Source organism: Mauremys reevesii, linkage group 5 (assembly GCF_016161935.1).
Source record: "Mauremys reevesii isolate NIE-2019 linkage group 5, ASM1616193v1, whole genome shotgun sequence".
In the NCBI taxonomy this organism is placed as follows: domain Eukaryota; kingdom Metazoa; phylum Chordata; order Testudines; family Geoemydidae; genus Mauremys; species Mauremys reevesii.
This window is the reverse complement of record NC_052627.1, coordinates 126,778,366-126,797,546: the sequence shown is the minus strand read 5'-3', so window position 1 is coordinate 126,797,546 and position 19,181 is coordinate 126,778,366. Positions and strand designations below refer to the sequence as shown.

At 52.1% G+C, this 19,181-nt stretch overlaps 1 protein-coding gene across 1 annotated transcript; it reads right to left on the bottom strand.

The window, feature by feature from the left end:
- Positions 1–448: 448 nt before the first annotated feature.
- Positions 449–6,563, bottom strand: LOC120405728. Its single transcript, XM_039539448.1, is given in 4 exon segments — positions 449–1,058; positions 1,060–3,309; positions 4,495–4,546; positions 6,348–6,563. Coding segments are annotated over 4 exon segments (3,018 nt in total). The 5' UTR covers positions 6,471–6,563; the 3' UTR covers positions 449–465.
- Between the last annotated feature and the right edge of the window lie 12,618 nt (positions 6,564–19,181).

Here is a 19,181-nt window from a genome sequence, read left to right as displayed (position 1 = left end):
CTCGAGGTGGCAGACGTCCTCCGGGTGCACGAAGGGCAGCAGGGGCCTCCTGGCTTTGGGGGCCCTGTCCCCAGCAGGGATCAGCTTGGGGAGGGCCAGCCGGGACACGAGATGCAGCCTTTGCCAAGAGCGTCTCACTGCAGCGGGGACGGCCCCCAGCTGGGTCTCCACACATTTCTTTGCCACGTGGATCTGCAGCCGCTCCTGAGTGTCACGTCCCAGGCTGAGCCGCGGGTGGGGAGCAGCGACCACTCTCCTGGCTTTCCCTACGCCCCGCTCCAGGTGCACGGTGCTCTTGTGCCAGGGCAGCAGGAAAGGCCCCTCTGCGTCCTTTTCTGTACGGCTGCGAGGCCTGAACTCCGCAGGGGCTGAGGCAGGCTGGAGCAGCCACACCGACTCCTGGATCCTCCTGGGCAGCCCCCAGTGCCGGTGCATGAGTCTCTTGTGGAGGTTGAGCTCCAGCTCTCATCTGCTGCCCTCACTGAGGAAGGACAGCTCAGGCTGGAGAATGGCCACGTCCCTGTCGGCCGACGGAGGGGCCTTGGGCTGGCTGGGGCCGGGGGGAGCTGCCATCAGGCCCCGCATGGATTTCTGGATGATCAGAGGCAGCCCCCACTCGTGCTGCAGCCTCTTCTTCCTCACGTGGAGCTCCAGCTCCTCCCGGGCTCCCGGTGGGAGGAAGGGCAGCTCCTGCTCCGTGAACTTGGTCCCAGCTGCGTGGGAGCTGACGGGCGGCGGGGCGGGCGAGGGGCCAGCCCCCACCTGAAGCTCAGGTGCTTGTGGAGAAGGTTGAGCTCCAGGTGATCCGAGGCCGCCTGCTCCAGGAAGAGCAGCTCCCGGGGCCGCAGCTCCAGGGATCTCTGGCCTGGCCGAATCAGCTGGGGCAAGGGGAGCTTTCCCACCCGGCGGGCGGCTTCCTGTGAGTGTTGGGCCCTGCGGGGGATCAGGCCCAGACGAATCTCTATGTTTTTCCTTGTCAAATGTCTCTCCAGCAGCTGGTGGCATGTGTCCCGGCTGAGGGGCTGGCGCCATGCAGTTCCCAGGGGCCCGGCTAAGGAGACAGCCACCGCTGTGGGGCCCAGGGGTGCCACCCTGGAGGGTGATTCTCTTGGAGCCCTTCTCGCTGACAGCCCCCTGAGTGGCCGGCTGGCCCTTCTGCCTTGCGTGTCTGGATGTGTCCCCGGAGCTGCGGTCGTGGGGGGCATGAAGCCCCGCAGGGACTCCTGCACCCTCCTGGGGAGCCCCCACCTCCTCTCGGCCATCCTCCGCCGGATGTGGGCTTCCAGCTCCCTCTTGGTGGCCAGAAGGATGGGAGGGGCCCCGCTGCTGACACGGAGCTCCATGGCTGCCGCCAGTCGCTCCCCTTGGACCTGGGGCGCGTGGTCAGGGGTGGCATGAAACACCTCAGCGATCGCCGCACCAGGCCCAGCAGGCCCCATTCGTGCTGCAGCCGCTTCCTCAGGACATGCCTCTCCAGCAACTCCCGGCCCTCGGGGGCCATGAAGGGTGTCTCCAGGGGGTAGAACTCGATGGCCACACCCAGGGGCAGCAGGGGGGTGGGTGGCACGGGCGGGCAGGGCACCATCTTGGCCAGGGACTCCGCGTACAGGGTGGGGAGAGCCCAGAGGTACTGGATGTGCTTGTGCCTCACGTTGAGCTCCACGCTGCCCGCCTTGCAGCTGAGCAGGGGGCAGAGCTGGTGGCGGGCCAGGGGGGCCTTGCAGCCTGGGGGGATCAGTTTAGGCAGGAGCAGGTCTCTGCACCCCAGGGCAGCCATTTTCTGAGAGCTCCTCAGCACGGCAGGCAGCGCGCCTAGTCTGATTTCCAAGCCCTTCCTGGCAATGTGCCCTTGCATCTCCCGGGTGTCTCTGCAGCAGTGCGAGCCGGGTGCGGATTTGGACGCTCTGGCGGGGCCCTGGGAGGCCTGGGCTGGGGCTCTAGCTCTGAGGCCGGGCGTCTGGGCTGCACTCGTCACTGGGCCTGGCCCCCTTGGAGCCCATCTCCCAGACGGCAGGGGGCCGAGCCGGGGGTGTGGAGGTGTGGCTGGCATCAGCATCCTCAAGGACTCCTGGATCCTCCTGGGCAGCCCCCATCTCTTAAGATGCACCATCCTTTGCAGATGCCGCTCCAGCTCTGTCCTGGAGCCGACGCTCAGGAAGGGCAGGGCCTGTGGCATCGTCACCACCCTGCCTGCCCCCGAGGGTTTGCGTGCGATGCGTTTCGGTGCTGGGGACATGAAGATCTTCAAAGCGCTCTGCAGGGTGCAGGGCAGCCCCAGGGTGTGCTGCAGCCTCTTTACCTGGACGTGCTGCTCGAGACTCTCCCTGACGTCGCGCTGGAGGAAGGGGGTCTCCGCTTCGGCCAATTCGAGCCTGCCGGGCACACGCAGGGCTCCAGGGCTGACCCGCGCCAGGGGTTTCCCAGCTAGAGACATCGGAGCTTCCCCCGTGGCCCTGGGTGCCATGCTTTCTTGGTCTCGCTGGCGTTTGGCCTCCCGCCCTGACATCCTGGTCCCGCCTGAGGACTTGGCCAGAAACGGCATCCAATCGGGGCGATGCACATGCCTCTGGGGAGCGGCCTGGGGGCTCCTTGCTCTGCCTCTGTGCAGGAAACTCCCGACCCAGCCATGTTCCGCTTGGCTTGGAGGGAAGGGCTCATGCTGGGCAGGAGTGGGGCCGGGGTACTCCTCATGCCTGGGAAGAAATGGCTCGTGCTGGCTCGACCCAGTTCTCAGCTCCCAAGCGAGTAGGGGCGGCTCGTGCTGGAGAGAAGAGGAGCTCTGGGCCTGCTCTTGCCCGCGAAGGAGAGTCTCAGCCCAGAGAGAGGAGCAGAAGAGACATTCGTCCTGCTCTGTGGAGGAGCCTTTGGCCTGCTGTGGGCGGGACAGCCTCTCCTCATCCTCCCTCGGCGGGCGGCACTCCGTTTTCCGGCTGCCTGCCTGGCGCTCGGGAGGGGAGCGGGACTTGCTGGGTGGGAAGGGGCCCTGTGCCGGTGGGAGGACCTGGTCGCCTATAGATGTCCTAGAGCGGCACCACTGCAGCACATCCAGGCCTCTACCGAGCAGGTTTCTCCCTTTGGAGCGGGAGGCGGGAGCAGGAGGTGACCCTGGCCCAGCAGGGACCCATGCGCTGGCCCTATCGGTGTATACCAGCCGCTCGGCTTGCCGGGCCGCCTCGTAGCACAGGGCACAGTCTGAGTTGTCACATAGTAGCTGGCGGATGGAGCGGCGCCTGGCGGCTCGGTGAGCGCGGCGTGGGGGGTCCCACCACAGCCGGTCACGCAGCTGCTTCACCCGCTGCTTCTTTGCACCTAAAACAGAACAGCAGAGAGGGCTTCTGAGGAGAGATGGGGCCTGAACGTAGCGGGGGACACGGGCACCCGAACCGTGACCCCACCCACCTGTACCACCCCAACCCCGAATCCCCATTCCTGCACTGCTCCTAACCCCGAGGCCCTGCCCCGTGCCACTCCTTCTCCCAGCGCCCCGCCCGCCTGTGACCCATTCCCCCCGAGGCCTCACCCCCACACCAAGCCCCGCTCCTCCGCCACTGCTTCCCTCCAAGAGCCTGCCCCCGCTTGCTCTTTCTCTGCACGCCCTGCCTCCTGTTGCTCGCCCTTACAGCCAGTCAAAAGTGAGTGGGCTTGGCCCCCCGGCCCCCTCATTCCAGTGCCCTGGCCCCAGGCCACTCTGTGCTGCTGCTCCAGAACCAGGCATGCTGAGCTTGTGAGAGCCCAGAGCCTGATGAAACACTCCGCCAGCACCACGCCGGGCCCCCTCTCAAACACTGCCAGTGCTGTGAACCTGGCCATGGTGAAGTCCCAGCGCCATGAACCCGGCCCGGGCATTGTGCCAGGGCCGTGAATCTGTCCGGTGCGCTGTCCCAGTACCAGAAACCCGGATGGCACATGGTTCTGGTGCAAATAACCCAGCCGGTGCCCCATCCTGCAGAAATGGGTCTCGCCAGTGTGCGGGATCCCAGGAAATCTCTCTGGCAAATGTCAGGGGCTGGCGGCACCTAGCAGCCTTGGCCTTGCAAGCCCTGGTACGATGCACAGCAATGGAGTGCCAGGGGGCTACACCCCTATCCAAGACAGAACAGACGGGGTGAAATAAAGACAAGATCTGCTGGGCAGTGGGCAGTGCTTCCTGCTGGCAAAGCTGCCCTGTTCTGGGAAGGGCAGGTAGCTCCCCCCGATGCACACCATTAGCCTGCGCAAAGCCCTGGAGGACATGGGGACAACCTGCCAGAGGGGACAGACAATGGGGTGTTTGCCTCCATCGCTGCAAAGCCCCCAGATGATGGTTCGTTAGCACCGTGTCAGCTTATCCTGGCTCCAGTCAGCACCTTGGCACCTGCTCCCATCCCCAGGGGCAGGCCAAGCCGGGGGGGGGGGGTGGCTCGTGTGGGACCCCTGGGCCAGGGTGGAGGGCTTGGGAGAAGCCCTGGGATTCTGAGCCAGGGAGCCGTCAGGGAGGGTGAGGCAGGGCCTTACCTTCTCCCTCGTCCTCTGTCCCCCTCCGCCGGAGCCTGCAGACCAGAAGAGCCTGCGGAAGCCAAGGAAGCCACAGAGTTACGTGGTACCCAGACTGAGACCGCGCAGTGCCAGCCTCCCGCCCAGCCCAGCCCGGTGCCAGGGGTGCCCACGCTTCCCTCCACCTCCTGCAGCTGGAGAACTCCAGGCTCCTTCGGCCATGCCCCGGGGTCCCCACCCAAGTGTCATTGGAACAATCCTGGGTCCCCCACCCCCCGACATCGGGGCATCGCCACACCAGAGTCACAGCAGGGCCCTGGGAGAAAGGCCAGGCTGTGCCCACGGCCTCTGCAGCCGCGCCCCACTGGAGCCAGCTTACGCCAAGTGTCTGGGATGTTCTGCTGCCCCCGGACCCATACGCATGGGCCCCATTTGCCCCTGGAGCTGGCAGGGTGATTCCCAGCTTGCACAGACAGTTTCATGCTACATCCCCTCCAGCTAGCGTGCTAAACCCAGAGATGTAAGCGTGGTTTCGTGCACAGCAGCAGCACAGGCTAGGACAGACCCATCTGGCTGCCATGGGTACGGACGGGGGCAGCTAGCCTGTGCCACGGCTCCGGCTGCCCATGCCACCAGTCGGTGAGAGCTAGCGTGAGAACCCCATGCCAGCTGGGAATTGTTCCTTACCTCTGGGTAGGGGCAGCCACAGAGCCGGAGTGGCCTCTTTCTGCAGCCTCCCAGCCAGATAACCTGGACTTCCCTCTCCAACCACATGCCCAGGGGTCCCTGGCTCACCACTGCCCCCTCCCCCGCGCAGCCCATGGCCATACGCCAGGGAACACAGGCTGGAGGGACTGCCCTGGGCTCCCCTTTCTATTGCCTGGGCACCAGGCTGCCCCTGGCACTCCCTCAGCCCCTTGAATTCCAGGCTGCCCCATTCTGGCACCAGCTGAGCTGTGGATTACAGACTGTTCAAGAAACCGAGGCTGTAGGAGCTGCTGCATCGCCCCCGGGGCTCTGGGGACCCCGGCACCAGGAAGCCCAAGCAGGGCCGTGTGCTGGGACGTTAGTTCAGGGGCTGGGGCCAGTTGAGCCATTCAAGGCCTGGTTGTTTTGGGGAGCTGGGTGACAAACACAGACACTGTAGCCGGCTGGGCAATCTGCCCGGAGCCGAAACGGCATCAGCCGCAGAGTAACCCTGGGGGTGGGGCAGCAGGTTCCTCCTTCGCTGTCCGTGGGCCCTGGGTCTGACCCTTGCAGAGGGTGATTTCTGCCCCCGGTGTTATGAGTCGAATGAGGACCAGGCCCTTGGGCTTCGCAATGTGCTCTGGCTTCCTCTTCTCTCCCCGTCTCCCATGGTTCCCACCTGCGAGCCCAGCTCCCCAACTGATCTGGGACCCGAGGCAGGATCCCCAACTGACCAAACCCAAAGATCCATCCTGGATTCCCCCTTTCTCCCCCCACCTCTTGCCTGCCCTCTCCCTGGCCAGCTGGGAAGCCAGGGACCCAGGAAAGCTTGTGGCTTTGGGAGGGAGCTGGGAGAGTTTGTTGGTCAACTTCCCCCAGCGTAGGGAAATAACTGGCCAGAGCCGGCTTAGTGCCATGGGTGCCGAGAAGCCTGGGACCACGAGGGAGAGCCCTGGCATTTCTAGCACTAGCTGGTGGTCGGGGCAGTAAGGAACAACCAATGAATGGAGCCACAAGCTCTGTCTGTGGCCCTGTCTCTCGCTGCAGATGTGCCCCACCAGCCCAACGGGGCCTGGTCAGAACAGGGGGCCTCGGGCGCTCCCACCCACCCACCCTCCCTTCCGTGGGGCTGTGTCCAGGCAAGCGTAGGACGGCTGAAGGGGAGCTGGGGGGGGGGGTCCTCCTACCATCCTGCTTCTCCAGGAGAAGCTGTGCTGCGTCGCCATGGCCACCCAGATGACCAGGACCAGAAGGACGCAGGTGTACAACACCCAGGAGCTGTCCCAGCAGGCACAGAACCAGCTCTGCATGATCCCCACTCCCGCGTCAAACATGCTGGGGAGGACGGTCTGGACGCGCACTGGGGGTGGAGACGCTACACTCCCTGCTGCTGCTGTGGCTGGATCTCGCCTGAGGGGCTGTTTGTTCCAGTGACGCATCATAAAGAGCCAGGACCAGGTGGGTCCTGACATCACAAAGGGACTGCAGGCATCAGAGGTGGGCAAGACCCTGGCTCCCTGCAGCCCCTCCCCAGCACCCCATGTAGGTACTTAGGGACTGTGACAGAGTCACCCCATAACCTTCTCTATGCTAAGCTAATGAGATTGAGCTCCCTGACTCTCTCACTAGCCGGCAGGGTTTCTAACCTTTTAATCAGTCTTTCATTGATAACATTGTGACGGTGCTGCCCGTGGGAGCCAGCTGAGGTCTCTCAATCAGGGTGAACTGCAGACCAAACGGGGCAGACAAACCCCAAATGCTGGTGGATATTCCAATACTTAGATTTACCAAGCCAGCCCAAAACAGCTTCTATAGTACCTCACTAGTTACTCAGAAGTCAAAACAAAAGAGGAGACCAAGGGGGGATAGGATAGAGGTATATAAAATGTTGAGTGGTGTGGAGAAAGTGAATAAGGAAAAGTTATTTACTTGTTCCCCTAATGTATGAACTGGGGGCCACCAAATGAAATTAATGGGCAGCAGGTTTAAAACAAATAAAAGGAAGTTCTTCTTCACACAGCGCACAGTCACCCTGTGGAACTCATTGCCTGAGAAGGCTGTGAAGGCTAGGACTGTAACAGGGTTTAAAAGAAAACTAGATAAATTCATGGAGGTTAAGTCCATTAATGGCTATTAGCCAGGATGGATAAGGAATGGTGTCCCTAGACTCTGTTTGTCAGAGGGTGGAGATGGATGGTGGGAGAGAGATCACTTGTTCATTACTTGTTAGGTTTACTCCCTCTGGGGCACCTGGCATTGGCCACTGTTGGTAGACAGGATACTGGGCTGGATGGACCTTTGGTCTGAGCCAGTATGGCCATTCTTATGTTCTTATGTTTTCTCTTCTGTTTTAAGGCTGCACAGCTCTCTGCCCTACACTATGATATTTTCAGCAAATCAGTCTGCCTAACGGCCAGCACCTGTGCTTTGCTTTCTCTCTGAGCGCTATGAATAGTGTATTGCCAGTGGTTACAAGTTACCACACAGATCTTTCTCAGCTGAGCATGAGGGGGGTGCAGGTGTCAAGGCAGAGGGGGGCTGAGTATGTGTGGAGGTGCCAGAGTCAGGGCTGGGGTCGTGCGGGGTGTGTGAAGGAGTCAAGCAGAGGGCTGGGTGTGTATGAGGGGGGTACAGGGCTCAAGGCAGGAGCCTGGGTGATGTGCAGGGGTGCGGGGCTCAGAGCAGAGGGCTGGGTGACTGCCCCCCTCAGAACTCCCAACCTCCCTGCTCCTTGTCCCCTGACTACCCCCTCCTGGGATGCCTGCCCCTAACTGCCCTCCAGGACCCCATCCCCTATCTAAGGCTCCCTGCTTCTTGTTCCCTGACTGCCCCCCCTAGAACCTTACCCTCTACCTGTCCCCTGACTGCCCCAACCCCTCTCCACACCCCTGCCTCCTGACAGCCCCCCCCGGACTCCCAACTCATCCAACCCCCCCAGCTCCTTGTCCCCGACCACCCCCTCCAGAGACCCCCCCACCCTAACTGCCCCTCCCCAGGACCCTCCTTGCTCCCTGTCCCCTAACTGCCCTTACCCCTATCCACCCCACCCCTGACAGACTCCAGACTCCCATGCCCCATCCACCCCTGCTCCCTGACTGCCCCCTCCAGAGACCCCGCCCCTAACCACCCGCCCAGGATCCCACCCCATCCAACCCACCCTGCTCCCTGTCCCCTGACTGTCCTCACCCCTTATCCAACCCCCTCAGCCCGGACCCCTTACCTTGAGACTCCTAGCAGAGCCAGATACGCTGCCCCGCAGGAACACGCAGCCGCAATCCCCAGAGCACTGCGTACGCGGTGGCAGGGCTCCAGGGGAGGGCTGAAGGCGGGAGAGGGCCCGGCAGCTTGCTGCGCTCAGCCAGGTGCTCTGGCCTGGGAGTGCGGACCCCACGGCTTGCCGCTCCGGGAGAGTGGGGCCATTTGCCCACCCCGTGTGCACGGCTATGCTTCTGTTCCCTGCCCCCGTGGGGGAAGTGGAGGGCAGAGGAGAGCGGGCCAGGCTGGGCAGGATTTTTAATGGCACGCTGGAGTCCCGGCAGGCAGCAGCGTGCCATTAAAAATCGGCTCGCGTGCCGTCTTTGGCACGCATGCCATAGGTTGCCAACCCCTGACTTTAGGTGGTATTAAAAATTGTAATAACTGCGCTTTTGGAGGAAAAGAGAAGAAGTTAGCTAAGATGGGCTTGAGCTGTTGTTGCTCTTAAAATCCAATCCTGGTTCCTAGAAGACAAAACGTGACACAACCACACAAAAATGGGGAAAGACAAGAACAACATAGAGAGAAAATGCAGCTTCTCTCTCTGGCGCTGCCTCTCACTCACAACGTCACTGTTCTAAAACACGGCACAGCACAACAGTCTTATCAGCCACTCTGAGACCTGCCAAACATGTACCGGCATTGTGCTGTTTAGAGCTATGCTTTTAGCTGCCTCTTTCTAGTCATAGGCTTTGAACAGTGTTGGAAAATATACAGTCTTGGTTGGCTAAGCCAGACTCTTATTAGACAGAAGGAAAAAGGAAAGATAAAGGAAAGGGAAGAAATAAGGGGGGGAAGGACGCATGAGGGGGAAAGGGGGAAGAGACAGTTTCACATCCAAAATGGTGTTTGGGATTCAGCTAGAGCTGGGAGAAGTGGCAATGAATATGCAATGAAAGACAGTCCCAGCCCCAAATGCTCACAGTCTAAGCAGACAACACAGACAAAGAGTGGGGATGGAAATAGAGGAGTAGTGACTTATCCAGGCCCCGCTGGAGGTCATTAGTGAAGCAGGGATTGGAATCCAGGCCCTTCAGTCCAATATCAAATCCACTTGAACACATGACCCTGATGAATTTCAGTAAGTGTTAAAATTATGTGTATTGGGCTTATCAAGGACTGTGCAGGCTGGGAGAGGTGCCCATTCCCTGGCCTGGCCCAGTCCAGCCTGGCCCAGCCCTACCAGAGCTGCTGCAGCCGGGGAAAGGCGCCCCTCCCCCAGGTTGGCCCAGCCCCATCAGAGTTGCCACGGCCATGGAGAGGCGCCTCTCCCCCAGCCCAGCCCAGCCCAGCCCAGCCCAGCCCAGCCAGAGCTGCCACAGCTGTGGAGAGACGCCTCTCACCCAGCCTCAAGCTGCTGTGGTGAGAGAGGGCTATGGGATGACGTCCCTCCCTGCCGCAGCCCTGGGACAGCCTGCACCCCAATCCCCTCATCTGCAGCCCCACCTCAAAGCCTGCACCTGAAGCCGTAGCCCTCACCCCCTCTGCACCTCAACCCTCTGCCCCAGCTCTGAGCCCCCTCCTGCACCCTGAGCCCCTAATTCCCAGCCCGAGCCCAGAACCTTCACCCCCCTGCACTCCAAATCTGAGACCTCTCCCACACTTGGCCCCAGCCCTGCCACACATCACCTCCGTATTGGTGCACATAACAAAATTCATTCCGCATACGAACGTAAAAAAATAGAGGGAACACTGCATCACACTAGGCATTGTGTAGTGACGTTCCCAGATCTAGCTCAATCCTGTGAATCCATGAATCTCTGGAGTGGCCCCCCAGGTGGAACTACGTAGAGTCAAGAAATGCACCCCTTTGCACATCAATGGAGAATTTGAGAGCACGGTGTGCTGGGGTGCTTTTGTCCATCATGGCAAAGATGGCCACAGAGCATGCAACACTGCTTTTGAATGTAATGAGTGATTAATAGAAAGCATTTTGCACAAAGTCAAACCACTTTATGCTCAGGGTTTGGCACTGACAACACATATGAAATGCCTCTAGCTGCTCCTAAGTCTGCCTGTAAGAGGTTCCAGGTTTCTGGCCTGTCTAGCAATACATGTAATACACAGGTTTGATAGATCCTGAACTTTGTCTCAGCACAAATGAAATTTTCCATCCATAAGTGGGACATGGGCTTCACGCAGGAGGTGGCGAGACCTATTCATCTAAGAACATCCAGTGTGCTGTAACCATTTGAACTCTGCCTACAATCCAGGTAGATGAGCTCTCCATGGTACTCAACCTCACCTGCACCAGGGTATTGGTGGCCAGTTCCAAGGTTTTGGACCTTGGTCTTCTGCCATTAGATGTTCAACCCCATAGTGTGGATGGAATCTTGGGGACCTTGGAAAGCAGAGCTGAAATTCTCCAACTTCTCCAGAAAAAGGCAGCATCATTGGAGTAGTCTTGGCCTGTAAACACTTTTTTGACCAGCTTTGATTCTGATGTGTGGAACAGCAAGTCCTAATATCCATCTCAACAGGTTAGTGCCACACTATTTTGCACTGGCAATTGAGAGACCCTGATGGGTCCTGATTTTACTTATAATTATGATATTGCTGTCTTACCAGAAACAGAAATATATGTCATACTGCATCTTAGGTGTGATGCCATCATCTGTGGTCACTTTGGCTGGCACAACAGTCCTCGGTAGACTGTGCATGTCTGATGATTTGATTTTACCCAGACTAGGGTCAAAGAGGCGCCATCCCTGAGTATAGGCCATAGAGTGGCCTTAAGCATCTGATATTGTTTGCTAGAGGAGAGAGGCATGCTGGCATGAGAGAGATTGAGTGCTGTCTTTTGGGGCGTTGTGTGAATCATGTGTAACCTATTAAAAATAAATCTGAGTCCAGATTAAATAAAACTGCTTGTGATTAACATGTGTGAGTAATCCCTGGCACAGTCAGCCAAGTCAGATTTTAGCCATTAGGGCAGGCTTAATCTGTATTTTCTATAAATATGATAGAGCCTTCAAATTAAAAAGTCTATTAGGAAAGGAGTCTTCCAAATATGTATTTGCCTGTGACAACTCTTGGACCTGAATTCTTTTCTATATTGTGGGTTTAATCTGATAGTACTGAAACAGTGCAGAGGACAGTAAAATGAAGAGGCATTAGCTTCTGTAAAGGTAATAAAATCACGTCCTCAAAAACCATCTCTTACTACTAATGAGTTTTCAGTTGCCATTTCTAGGAGATTACTTTCCTAAAGTCATCTGGAATTTGTGGGTATTGCCAGAAAGGAAAATAAAGAGGTTTGGGGGCAGTGTTGTTTTGTTTTGTTGCTAGCTTGCTTATTTAACTCTGTCTCTAAGTACTCATCTCATATATCATCATATATCCACAGCCCAAATTCAGCTCTGTCACACCACTGTAAGTCTCAAGAAATTTGATTCAGACCTCAGCTGGTCTGAACCAGCATAGCTCCATTGAAATCAGTAGGGCTGTGCTGATTAACAACAGCTGAGGAGCTGACCCTAAATTCAGGATCTCTGTAATTTTAAACATGATCACAACTGGAGTTACATGAAAGAAACCTCCAGCAAAGAAAGACATGGAGCAACCCTGCATGGGTGCAAAATGCTTCATGAGGGGTAGGGAGGTTGGTTTTGTTTTGGTTTTGTTTTTTGTTTTGATTTAGTTCAGAGGTCAGCAACCTTTCAGGAGTGATGTGCCGAGTCTTCATTTATTCACTCTAATTTAAGGTTTCGCGTGCCAGTAATACATTTTAACATTTTCAGAAGGTCTCTTTCTATAAGTCTATAATATATAACTAAACGATTGTTGTATATAAAGTAAATAAGGTTTTTAAAATGTTTAAGAAGCTTAATTTAAAATTAAATTAAACTATAGAGCCCCTCGGACTGGTGGCCGGGCAGTGTGAGCGCCACTGAAAATCAGCTCGCGTGCCGCCTTTGGCACACGTGCCATAGGTTGCCTACCCCTGATTTAGTTGATCAAAATGTCTCTGGCAATCCTTGAAGAATCCTCACACTGGCTACAGCAACTATTAGCAAGGCTTCATAAACAAATAGCTTTACAATTGTGCCAGAAGCCTCTCTACAGACTGTAGTTTGAGAACCACTGTGTTAGGAGACACTTATCCCTCCCTCCAGATGGAAGCCAAGAACCATAACTGAATAGTGTTGCCAGTGTCATGCATTGCAGCACATAATGCATTTTTATAATAAAAACAAATGTAGCATCCAGACATAGTGTTTTATGCATTGTCTATTGGGGGCCAATTTACTGCACCATAGACTTGAAAATGAAGATGTAAAGTGGCACCAGAGACTCACAATTATGTGAGCCAGCCTCTGCATCCTACATCGATAAGCACCATGGGCATGCTGGGACTGGCACGCAGAATGCATCACATGACTTCTGGCTTCCATATTTAAAATGGCTGACACAAGGTTGCAACAGATACACCACCTGGATGGGAGGAACCCAGGAAGATGGATCCATGTGAGGAAAGGTTTCTTTTCATGGAGACTTATGGGAATATGACATGGTGCAGAGCTGCATAAAGCTGTGCAAAAATTAGCAATGCTCACCTGGTTTGGGGTGATTACTGCCAACCCCAATTTAGTTGGGATTGGTCCTGCTTTGAGCAGGGGGTTGAATAGATGACCCTCTGAGGTCCCTTCCAACCCTGATATTCTATGATTCTAACCCAAAACTTAGGTCAATGAGGAACATGTTTCAACAGAGCTAAGATTTCAGCAAACTTGGCCAATTTACTTATGGCTCCAGAGTCCAGAAGAAACCATGTGAAACTGGGAGTTTTGGAAAAGCTGCACTCTGACTTTTGGAGTTCATTCAAACGTGACTGTCAAATTAAAACTGAAGAGGTGAGCACTGAAATAGAAAAGAAGGCTTCACATGGATATTAGAGAACTGAAACAGGCAACGCTTTTCTCTCTCTGATGTGGTGTTACATGAGCAAATCATTGTATTTACTATCCGCTAAAGCAAAGATGGCTAAATACACCTGGCTTGAAAAGATACAGCGATGGGTATGACTGCTTAATAGTAACACAAGATGCACTCTTCATGGAGGAGGCAGGGTTAGACTGAACTTTGGTTATCTGCATCCTGTGATTCTGTGTTGTTAGGGTGAACAGAAGAGAATGGCGCAGAATCAATAAATGACAAGGGACTAGGTTCACAAAAGGATTTGGGTGTCTAAACGTCAGTGAGAGCCTCAACATCCCCTGTTCAGCTGCAGCCTAACCTTGTAGGTGCCTAAATTCCCAAGGTGCCTACATTTATGCCACTAGTCACGTGCACAGCTGCCTAATTCCTGACAGCCACTGCCTAGCTCACACCTAAGCACCAGTGGGAACCCCAGGCAGGGGAACACCTAGACTATTGGGCAGGGGTGCTTTGAGAATGCAGAGCCCCACGCAGAGCTATGGAGGAGAAGCAGCTGCCACCCTCTCCCTACATCCCTTGTAACTTAGCCCAGTGGCTAGAGCACTCACTCAGGATGTGGGAAACCAGGTTTGAACTGTCTCCTCAGGAGTAGGGACGTGAACCCAGGCTGTCCGTTGCACAGGGGAGTGCCCTAAGCACTGGGCTGGGAGGTACCTGTCAATCTCTCCTGTTAAAGCTGTTCCACGTTGTATAAATAATTAAAAATTCACTGGAACAGGGATTCGCATCTCCTATATCCCAGGTGAGTGCCCTAACTACTGGGCAATAGAGCCAAGCATGGTCACTTTGTCCCAATGGCTAGTTAATTATCTCTACCAAGGAGAACATGTTCAACAGGAGAGATTGATAGAGTCTCATCTCAAAACGCTTCTTAGCCTGGTGTTCAGGACACTCATGTGAGAAATGAGAAACCAGGGTTCAAATCCCTACTCCATATGGGATAGAGGAAGTGGTCTTCCCCAGCCTTGGTGAGTGCTCTAAATAGTGGGCTAAAGTTTATAAGGCGGGGGAAGTATTGCCTCCCCTTCAGGTTTTTGCAAGAAAGGGCTTAGGCCTCTAACTCCAGGAGGGAGTTCACATCTGTAACTCCCAAGTGGAGAGATGTGTCTCCCGCCTGCCTAGAATTAGGCACCAAAATCCCTTTGAGGTGTGACACGTAGGCCCCACCCCTTTCCTCAGCATTTCCTATTGGCTAGCTTAGTTGGCTTCTTGCTAAACTTGCCAGCTTCTGAGAACCTCAGTCGGAGGTGCCTAACTCTCCCCACGGATTATATAGGGGGCCTGGGCACCTAACTTGGAGCTGTGGATTCCACTAGATGGCAGGATGCCTAAATGTTAGGTGTTGCTGCACTGAGTCTAAGTCCCCATCATGGCTCTGCCCCAAGTTGTAAAATGCCAAATAAAGGCATGTTAAACCCAGCAACTGTCTTGCACCTTTCATAAATGAGGAAGCATAGAAAAACTATGGGTGCTGCACACACACAAGAAAAAAGCCCACAGAAGCAAGCCCAGGTCAACCAGCTCAGGTTCGGGCTGCGGGGTTAAAATAGCTGTGTAGACGTTCCCGCTTGGGGTGGAGCCTGGGTTCTGATACCCAGTGAAAGGGGTGGGTCTCAGAGCCCAGTTGAGCCCAAGCAGAAACATCTATACCGCTATTTTTAGCCCATAGCCCAAGTCAGTTGACTGGGACTCTGAACCTTGCTGATGTGGGATTTTTTGCAGTGTAGGTTTACCCTATGTTGCCCTCACAGAAAAATATAATTTATGGTGTAAAGATAACTGGAATGATTCCTGTAATGAATGGGATGTTATATGCTGAATACTGTAATAAGCACATCATAACCTGCCTTATTCTAAGAGTCTCAGTAGGATTTAATGACTAACAGTAAATTAACATCTTCATTGTCAAACTGGGAGGTTTATTTCCCTCCTGAGAATTCCAGTTCCCAACTTTCCCTCAGAATCCATCACAGCAAAAAGGTGCTTTCAATTCACCATTTGCAAGAGTTATGAGTGTGGAAGACAGAAGGAAAATAAATTGGTTGCAAAAAACAGAAGTCAAAGCCCCAGAAAAATATCTACCTGCATAGAGCCAGCCTATCTTTATCAGTCTCTCATGGGGCTTATAATTCATACGATCATGTATTAATACAATTAGCAGTAATTAGCAATAAGCAAATTGTGGTGAATTAGTGGGGGAGTTAGGGGATCATAATTAACACATGTGAAGGAATGAATACACAAAGAGACAGATTTTCAAATGTATTTAGGTGGCTACAAATGCAGATAAGCACCTACTGGGATCTTCCAAAGCTCCTAAGCAGGTTAGGCACCTATGTCCCATCCAAATCAATAGGAATTTTGTGCCTAACCTGTTTAGGTGCTTTGGAAATCCCATTAGGTGTCTATCAGTATCTTTACGCACCCAAATGCCCTTGAAAATCTGACTCAAAGTCATTAAGTCAATGGAAATACTCATATGAGCAAGGCAAGCAGGATTTGGCAGGTGGTGGTACTCAGGAGACAGCATGGGTGTTTTTTATCGGGGAACAGAATAAGGCACATCCCTGACACCAGGGTGACCCTTCTGACAAATTTCAAAGGATTGATTCACCAGAACTTATCCATGAAGTGGTTGTTACAATCATTCTAATGGGGTAAAACAATGTATTTTTTCCTTAATGTCATACTTGGAAATGGTTGAACCATTATTGTGGTATCTTTCCAGAAACATTCAACCCAAGCCAGACATCTGGGTTGGGAAATTTCAACCCAAATGGTTAAAATTTGGCAAAGTTATCGGTAACTGAAAACAGGGTCTTATAATAGGAAGTATCAGGCAATCTTAACAGCACTGTCTATAATAAACATCTTGGCCCATAAGAATAGGAACTCCCTTTCTTCCTTCTCCATCCATTTCTCAGCTATGAGAGGTTATAAACAACCTGTTTAACTTCTGGAACAAAAATATTTTTGTTTCATTATAGTGCCCCCAATCAATACAATCTTCTGGTGTTTGCACCCAAATTGCTCTGCTATCTTTTATGAGGTATTTGTATAACCAGCTGAGTCAGATACCATCAATTGACTAATCAGCTTGTTCACTTTCTTTTCTCTATAACTAGGAACATGAGAATGAATATTTATGAGCATGTGTAATTATACACTTGACTTCGTAAATTATCTGGTGTTGCTGCTGCTGAGGTTTTAATTTGCAGATAGGCTGCAATTTTTACCTGTCTCCATAGAAGAAAACACAAAAGTTCCCACAGCAAGAGCTGGGGTGAAATATATTTCAGTTGTTATTTAGGTATTTACATAATTATGCTTCCTGTGATGTTTGCGCCATACTTCACCAGGGATCCTAAAAGATGTTCTCGGTATCTATGGACCAGAGAAATGAGGGATGAGAAAATCTGATTGTGTCAGTTTGGGGATGTATCTAAATTGCTCTAAACCAAACTTTTGGTCCATTTCTTTTGTTTTTAGTTAGGTGAAGTGAAATGTTGAAATGAACATTTCAGTGAATCCCTCTTTGACTAAGATTAAAAAATACCTGATTCTGTCACTGATTTGCCTGCAGTGTTTAAAAGTTAGGTAGGTTTTCAGAGCACTTAAACTCTCTAAGTGTGAAATATAAGTTACAATGCTGCAGTGTGTGTGTGTGTGTGTATGAGAGAGAGAGAGAGAGCAATGATATAACATGCCATTTTACTAGGCCAATATATATGTTGGTGTTCACATTAAAGTCTGTTCTGATATTCAAAGTAAATTCTAATGTTCCAAAAATGGATTAAAAGGGATTCTTATACAATGTGCACTGAATAATTTTATTATTATTATTATTATTATTGCATTGTATTATTGTAGCACTTAAGAGCCCTGGGCTTGGACCAGGACCCCATTGTGCTAAGACCTTTACATACACAGTAAAAAAAAGTCCCTGCCTCAAAGATCTTACAGTCTAAGTATGGGAGGAGAGACAGCAGACGGATAAAGACATACAGAATTTGGGGGAAGGTACATTTTAAATCCATATGGGTAAGATATTAAAATATTTATTTTTGGTAGACACCCTGTAACTCAGGAGGAATTACATGTTACAAATTTAGTACTGTATGCTCAAAAGGATCATGTTCTGCCATCTTCCTAGGTGAACAACTCTATTTCTCCAACTTAACTGAATTCCATGCTCGCAATCCCCACCACCTTTTCTCCACCTTTAACACACTCTTCAAACCCTCCCATCCTCCTCCTCCATCCACTTTTTCTCTGTACAGGATGTGGCCAGTTTCTTCCAAAAGACAATTTACAAAATAGGACATGACCTTCCCTCCTGCTCTCTGCTTGCCTTCCCTTCTCTTTCTACAACACACTCCTCCTTCTTCCCTGTTATAGACACAAGTTTCTTGTCTATTCCCTTCTTTTAAGCCTCCACTTGCCCTAGTGACACATCCTATCTCCTGATCTCCCACATGTCCACTCTCATCCCATTCCTTACTCTTCTCCTTAACCTTTCACTTCCCTCTAGTGTGGTCCCCTCACATGCTATTGTCTTTCCTGTCTTAAAAACCCACACTTGACCCCACTTGCCTCTCCAACTACTGCCTATCTCCATTTTCTCTTTCATCTCTAAGTTCATTGAACACACTGTCCAAACGCATTTACAGTCACAGTCCAGAGTTCTCCTCCATTTCTGTCCTAGACCCTCTCCAAACTGGCTTCAACCCCTTTCCACTCCAGTAAAATTGCTCTTGTCAAAGTCTTTAATGACATGTGAGCCAAAGGTCAGAACCAGTACTCTATCCTCATCCTCTTTGACCAATCAGCCACCTTTGACACTATCGATGAGGCTGGTCAAAAAATGGATTTTCTGGCCCATAAAAATTTGAGATGAAAACACAAAATGTCCTGAATTAGGATGAAAGACCACAATACAATTTTGATATTTTCACAAAATAAAATTTAAAAAAAGAGTCAGTTGAAATATTCTATTTAGATTGACATTTTTTATTTTTTTTTAAATTTTTAAATAACATAAAGTAAATTTCTAAATAAAAGGACATTTTGAAATGAAAAGAATGTAACCTTTCCATTCCAAAAATGTCAAAATATGATGTTTCAACATTTTCAAAATGATTTTTTTCAAAACAAAATTTCATTGATAATTGCAACTTCCTTCTCTGTGGCCTTGACAAATGCCGTCTTGCCCCAATCATATCCATTCAGAATGCTGCTTTAAAGATCATAGCTAAGCTGTCTCTTTGATCATGTCACCCCTCTCTTTGCATCCCTCCACTGGCTCTCCCTTCTCTAATGCATCAAACATAAGCTACTGGTCTTCATCTTCTAGACCTTTCACAACCTAACCCCACCCTAACTATAATTTCTCATTCACTTTTGCGATATTGATTCCCATCTCCAATCAGCCAACAATGCCAGCCTCTGTCACCCCATTATTAGCTTTTTCCAACAAGCACCTTCATGCTGAACCTTCTACTCCTAACTTAGAGCAAATAAGTGATGCAGAGAAAGTGTAGTGTATCTGACTTTTCATATTAATCATGTGTTGAATAGCAACTCACATCTAAAAATGCATCGATTATTCTAAACCATTCTGGCTCACAAGCTACACCATTTGCATGGGTTTCAAACTTCATCTTTCAGTTTAATTCAAATGCAAACCTGCTATTTCGCCCCCTGTCTCACTTGTGCATGCTCGCTCTCTTTCTCTCTCTCATTATTTAAAAGGCTTGTTTTCTCTGAACTTGCCCCAATTCCTGCATGAGGGCCTTGAACTGTAGAAATCATATTGATATTATACAGAT